Here is a 6,255-nt window from a genome sequence, read left to right as displayed (position 1 = left end):
TGCCCTCTTACAACACTAAACTATGTTTTCTACCTTTATCTTGCATCTACCTACCACTTCAGCATTTTATTAAAAATAAAAATAATAATAATAATAGAGGGAGAAATGTGGGATCAACATATAAATCAAGTACAAAAATCAAACGAATATTCATATTTGACCTGATTGTTTATGGGTCATAATGCGTGATCAAAACCGAAAGTTTCTGTGATGACTGCCCTTGTACTGTTCACCATGGAAGAATTTATTCACTGTAAGAATTCGTTCACCATGTAAGAACTTGTTCGTTATGCTTCAGAAGATTGGAGACTGACGAGAATTAGGCTTGAGATGGATTAATGATTGTACATTGAGCATTGACCCCCCTATACTGAATTTTATTGTTGTTAACAACCATTTGATCAATAAATATGAGAGATGCCCTCTCAAAAAAAAAAATCTGTCTCTAAATGTACTCAGGAAGCCTAAGAGAACATGAAGACAACCTACGGCTTCGGATTTGGTTCAACAAGGGGAAGGCTGGCAGGGCGAACCTGCTGCCGACGGCCGCCCACGAGCAGAGGGAGCTTCCCGATTGGCCGCTCGCGTTCTCCCACCCGCCCTCCCCGAGCGCGCGCCACGGGCACGCGGGCCAGGACGGGGCGCCCCGGTAAGGCGCGGAGCTGGGGCTGCACGTCAGCGCCGAGTGACGTTCGATCCGGCCCTTCGGGTTCCTCCGAGGAGCGGCTGGGAAGGTTGCGGCCAGTCAGGGGCTCCACCTCGGAAAGCGGCCGACTTTGTAGCCCCAGAACGCAGTGTCCTTCCAGGAGCGCGCGAGGACTGGGCCGCGGCTTCCGACCAGGCACTTGTGGGGTTCCCGGAGGTCCGAGGGCGCCCGCCCCCAAGCGGGGCGTCAAGGACCCGAGCTGCGGCGCAGGCGGCGTGACCGCAGGACCCGAGGAGCGCCAGCTCCCCTGAGTGCTCCTTAGATTGGGGTCCCACAAAAACGTGATCACACAAAAAACTTTTCCACAGATAGGAAAACGGCACCAAAATTTTACTCCCACAATCCCCTCGCCTCCTACGCCGCCGCCCGCATTTCGCGCTTCGCCGCAGGAGTGGAGTGACCGATTCGTCTGGAATGCCAGCTCTGCGAAATTCCAGCGGCTCAACGCAAACCAAATTCCCTGCTGAGACGCAAAGCCAGGAGACCTCAAGCTCCCCAACACGCCCCTATTTTCCCCGTGCTTCAAAAAAAGAGCCCGGCTGGCCGTGGCGCGACGCATGCTGGGGCAAGTAGTTCCCCGAGCCCGCCCGGCGCAGGGCCTACTCCCTCATGGACTACAATTCCCGAGGTGCCCTGCGGCTCATTGTAAGGGGCGGGGTGGACGGGGAGTGACACGCGCTTGCGCGGGTCGGAAGAGGCGGAGGCTCCGCGGTCCAACTGCTGAAGCGTCTCCATGTGACAGTGAGCGGGGTCCCCGCTCCAGGCGCCGCCCGACTCTGTCCTCGACCCCGAGCACTGTCCGCCGTTCCGGCGCCAGCGCAAGCCAGTGGGCGGGCGCGCTGGGTGTTTGCCCGTGCTGCCCGAGGAGCTGCCCTTGGCGCCCCCGGGGCAGGTACCTGAGGGGCCCCGCCGAGACCCCGGCGTCTCCCGAGAGAAGCGGGCAGCGAGGCGGGCGGGGATCCCTGTCAGGGACCCCGAGCGCCGGGACATGAACGGCTTCACGCCTGAGGAGATGAGCCGCGGCGGGGACGCGGCCGCCGCGGTTGCCGCCGTGGTCGCCGCCGCCGCTTCGGCAGGGAACGGGCCCGGAGCGGGCGCGGGGCCCGAGGTGCCGGGCGCCGGGGCGGTGTCGGCGGCCGGGCCCCCGGCGGCGGCGGGCCCGGGCCCCGGGCAGCTGTGCTGTCTGCGGGAGGACGGCGAGCGCTGCGGCCGCGCGGCGGGCAACGCCAGCTTCAGCAAGAGGGTCCAGAAGAGCATCTCGCAGAAGAAGGTGAAGATCGAGCTGGACAAGAGCGTAAGTGGCGGCGGGGTGGCCCGGCCGCCGCGGGCTCTGGTGCGAAACCGACGGCAGAGTCGCCGCGACTCCGCCCGCGCGGGCCCCGCGCCCCCGGCCCGCCGTCTCCTCCGTGAGGCCGGGAGGCGGAACAAAGGGGGCCGCCGGGCCGAGGCCGGAGCGCCTCTCCGGCAGCTGCCGCTGGAATGGAGGCGCCCTCTTTGTTGTGCTTCCGGGCTGGCGTTGGGCCCCGTGGGTAGCCGCCCGACTGACGCCGCGGCCGGGGGACCCGGCCCCGAGGGCGCGGGGTGGTGGGCGGCGGCCGCTGCTCGCCCGCGGGGGCCCCTCCGCCCGGCAGCCATCAGGGTTTCTTCCCCGTCCTCGGGCACGGCCCTTCTGCTGACCGTCCGCGAGGGTTTTGGAACAGCCATTGCCGCTCTGCGGGGGCGGGTTACAGGCTGTCGGGAGCCAGCACGTCCTGCAGTTTCCATTTGCACTTGGATCCGAAGTTAGTTTAAAAGCTCATTGGCTCAGTGCTTAATTGTTGGGGCTTTTACAGTTAATCTATGAAGCCCAGTATCTCAAATGTTACTTACAATACAGCTCTCAAGACTGTGCGTGATTTAGAGTTCTTGAGGTTAAATAGCTCTTCAGTCATGTTCGTGAGAAAGCTTGCAGGTAAGCTTGAGTGATTTCACAATGCTTGGCTGGAATATCGTATTACAGATACACATTCATTTACTATCACAAGGAAAAGTTTAAATTTAAATGTAATTAGGATATGAAATCAATAGTTCATTTGTATAAATTGGTAGTTCTGTATCTGAGTTATAAACTGAGTATTAAGATAGATTAAGAAGCATACATTATGTCACTAAAATATTCTCTTTTAAGTGGAGAAAAACAGCAAAATTGTGGGAAACATTATCTTTTCCATGTTAAAAGAGCAGCATGACCTGACTATGCTAGTTGACTCTCCCTGCAATTTGATGACAAAATCCAGAGGCTTGCGGTTCCTCACTCCCCTTCCTTGCCTCCCTCCCCTGAGCGGTAACCCTGCCCCCCCTCCCCAGTCCTCTTAACGTGTATTGCCGGGCAAGGTCTGTTCTAACTGGGGGCAGGACTTAGGAGTAGAAAGAAACATGCTGTTGTCTTAACAATGGCCTGTTCTGACTTTTAATAATTCACTATGGCCTATGTATTTTTACCAATACATAGACATATTTTGCTGTGATATTATAAGTAGTCTGTGAAACTTTTCCGTTTCAGGCAAGACATCTTTACATTTGTGATTATCATAAAAACTTAATTCAGACTGTACGAAACAGAAGAAAAAGAAAAGGGAGTGATGATGATGGAGGAGATTCACCTGTTCAAGATATTGATACGCCAGAGGTAGACGGAAGTTCTTGTATGTTAAATGTAAACCCTAAGTAATCCATTCTGAAACTTTTATAAGAGCATATCAACACATTTTTAAATACTTAAAACATTTGAAAAATCTGAAAATGAAAGGAAAATTAAATTTAGCCAGTTAACATGTAGTTACAGACTTCTTTTATTTTCAGTTGATGGTTCTGATATAACTGTTTTCTTATAACTGTTTTTGCCCCCAGTTTTTCATATTTAACCTAAAAAAATTTAAGTGTTTAGTACATGTACAGTTATAAAAGGGTTTCTAAATTATGTAATTAAATTTTTGTGTTGAAATTGAAATGTTACATATATTAAAGATAACTTTTTAATAAATTGAATGAACTAATTCACATATGCTAATTTTTTCTAGGTTGATTTATACCAGTTACAAGTAAATACACTTAGAAGATACAAAAGACACTTCAAACTACCAACCAGACCAGGACTTAATAAAGCACAACTTGTTGAGGTATTTATGAGTTTTAAACTATTTCAACTTCAAATGAACCTCTTCATACAAAAAAGGGTCATTAAATGCTAATGAAATTGTTAGTGTAGTGTGTACAACAATACATTTTAGTTAGAAAGATCAAAGTTAAAAAAAAAATTTATTATGGAAGAATCTAGTTACCCAAAAGTATTTGTTTTCCCCTTAGGAAATTGCTTTATGTAGTGACTGCTCAATGGATTGTGTAGTTTTCTAAGCATTTTCTAATACTAGCTTTGAGTGAGAGTCTTTCATTCTCAATATAGAAATCTGTTGATTTTAAAATTCCATTTTCTTAGTAAACTTTAATTGAACACCTAATTGAAGCACAGTAAAATAAATAAATAAGCTTTGCTGTCTTTATGAGAATTTATTTTTTGAATTTTTTGGTGGAATAAGTCTACAGATAAACCCCTAAACAGTATTGCTATAACTTGCTGATTTAGCTGTTTGAGAATTCGTTGTTGTTGATGTTAGGATGTTTTAAAGCATCTATGTTTTTTTCACATCTAGAAGATGGCAAAGACTTTTATCCAAGCTTTTACTTATAGTTTGTTTGATACAGATTTCAAGTCCTTTATTTAATTGTGAAAAGTTTCTGTGTGTTCTCAGGAAATAACAGAACCAAGAAATCTAGACATCATATTAAGATGTTTATAGATTTATATGCTTTATTAAAAGAAAAACCAGAATAGAATTACAAATATTTCAATCAGTTTTGTCATGTTCTCCATCTTGAATTTAGTAATCTAACATTTTATAAAATGTGTTTATTCAATTAGATAAAAAATGAATAGAAGGTGTGATAATTTGGTTAACTACTTTTCAACATAGTTAAGATCCAATATATTAACTTTTTAGCCAGAATTTCTTCTTTCCTTCTTGCCTAGGCAAGAGAATCTAATTTTGCTCTAAATTTGATTTAAAAGATCGAGTCCTGTTGGGATTGTATAGTACATAAATGTAACATAACTACAGATAATGCCTACCATGGTGAAGCTACATCAATATATACAGATATTAGTCAAGTAGAAGGAATCTTTGTGTTGGAACAAATGAGAACCAAAGAACTGATTATTTTCAATGTCATGTTTAAATGTATATATTTTTCAAATGTATAACTCAAACCAAGTTTTTGATAATTTGATCTTCTTTAAAAAGTTGTTATTCTGTAGTTATTTTCTCTTTTAGAAATGAGAAATAGCCATGAGATTGTTATAGTTTACTTAGAGAGGCAGATATTTATAAGTGATTCCAGAGTTAGATGGCTATCTTCCTTGTTTCTTAATTATAGTGTGAGTAATTTTTTCTTTAAGAATTGTTATTTTCTAGAATCTAGATATGTATATGAGCACCCCAGGTTAGTCTGTTCTACATCTGTTGATAGTTGCAGTGCACATGTTAGATTATCACAGTGAAAAGGCAAGAAAGCAGGTAAACATTCCTCAGTGAGCTTCCCTCTTTCCCTTCATATTTTCCATCCATAATTTTTATTCAGAAAAATAGGGAACCTTAACAAATACTGTCAATGAGTGAATGAATATAAGTTACGGCAAAAATATTTGTAATATATTTCATGATTTGTTTCCATAGTACCAAAACTTTTAACTTCATGTTCATCCTCTGTGTGAGTATGGCTTAAACCATTACATGGCTCATGTGGACTCTTACATTCTATTTCACTGATAGTTAAAGTTTAAGAAGTATTTACTTCCCAGTCTTGATTCTAGTTAAGAAAATTTAAAACAAAGAAAATACACATTCTAATTAATGTATATTTAGTTGAGTGGACGACCGTGTCCTTTGAAATCACACTATCTCCAGTTCATAACATCTTATTCTTACATTTTTTCTTATGTTGGTATTTTGTTAACTGCAGTCTACTTTAAAAAGGAAATAGCTCTTATCATCACATAGCACTTTTTCTTTCAATGAAAGTGTTTTGGTTAGTTTATGAAATCTGTTAATATCCATAATTTAATTTCCTCAATTTTTTTTTCTTTATAGATAGTTGGTTGCCACTTTAGGTCTATTCCAGTGAATGAAAAAGACACCTTAACATATTTCATCTACTCAGTGAAGAATGACAAGAACAAGTCAGATCTCAAGGTTGATAGTGGTGTTCACTAGAGAGATGGAATTGAGACTAAGACTTGGATATGCAGATGTTAAGACTGTTTACTGTTTTTTTCACATGTAGAAATGTTCCTTGTGTATTTTTTCTACAGAGGGTTTTCTCTGGTTTTATTTTTTTGTTTCTGACTAATAGTTAGTTGGAAACTCATGTAAAATGAGCTTTCCTAGATTAAAAATATTTTAAATAAAGGTGTTACTATTATAGTTGCTTCAGTGTATTTATTTTGTGCAACTTGA

The 6,255-nt window shown here is 43.9% G+C and overlaps 1 protein-coding gene across 7 annotated transcripts in view; it reads left to right on the top strand.

The window, feature by feature from the left end:
• The first annotated feature begins 653 nt into the window (after positions 1-653).
• Positions 654-6,255, top strand: part of SAP30 (Sin3A associated protein 30) — a 100,478-nt gene continuing 94,876 nt past the window's right edge. For 6 of the 7 annotated variants that reach the window (XR_012129675.1, XR_012129677.1, XR_012129676.1 and 3 more), the window contains exons 1-3: positions 654-2,000; positions 3,249-3,374; positions 3,766-3,864. Coding sequence is in view for 1 of the 7 variants with exons in the window: in XM_073232806.1 (XP_073088907.1) it covers positions 1,695-2,000; positions 3,249-3,374; positions 3,766-3,864; positions 5,890-6,012 (654 nt within the window). In the remaining 6 variants the exon portion in view is untranslated. Of the gene's footprint in view, positions 2,001-3,248; positions 3,375-3,765; positions 3,865-5,889; positions 6,221-6,255 lie in introns of those variants that run through there. The other variant, XM_073232806.1, reaches the window with a different exon arrangement.

The sequence above is a fragment of the Manis javanica genome, chromosome 3 (assembly GCF_040802235.1).
Source record: "Manis javanica isolate MJ-LG chromosome 3, MJ_LKY, whole genome shotgun sequence".
Taxonomy (NCBI): domain Eukaryota; kingdom Metazoa; phylum Chordata; class Mammalia; order Pholidota; family Manidae; genus Manis; species Manis javanica.
The sequence above is the reverse complement of the archived record's forward strand: the minus strand, read 5'-3'. Positions and strand labels throughout refer to the sequence as shown.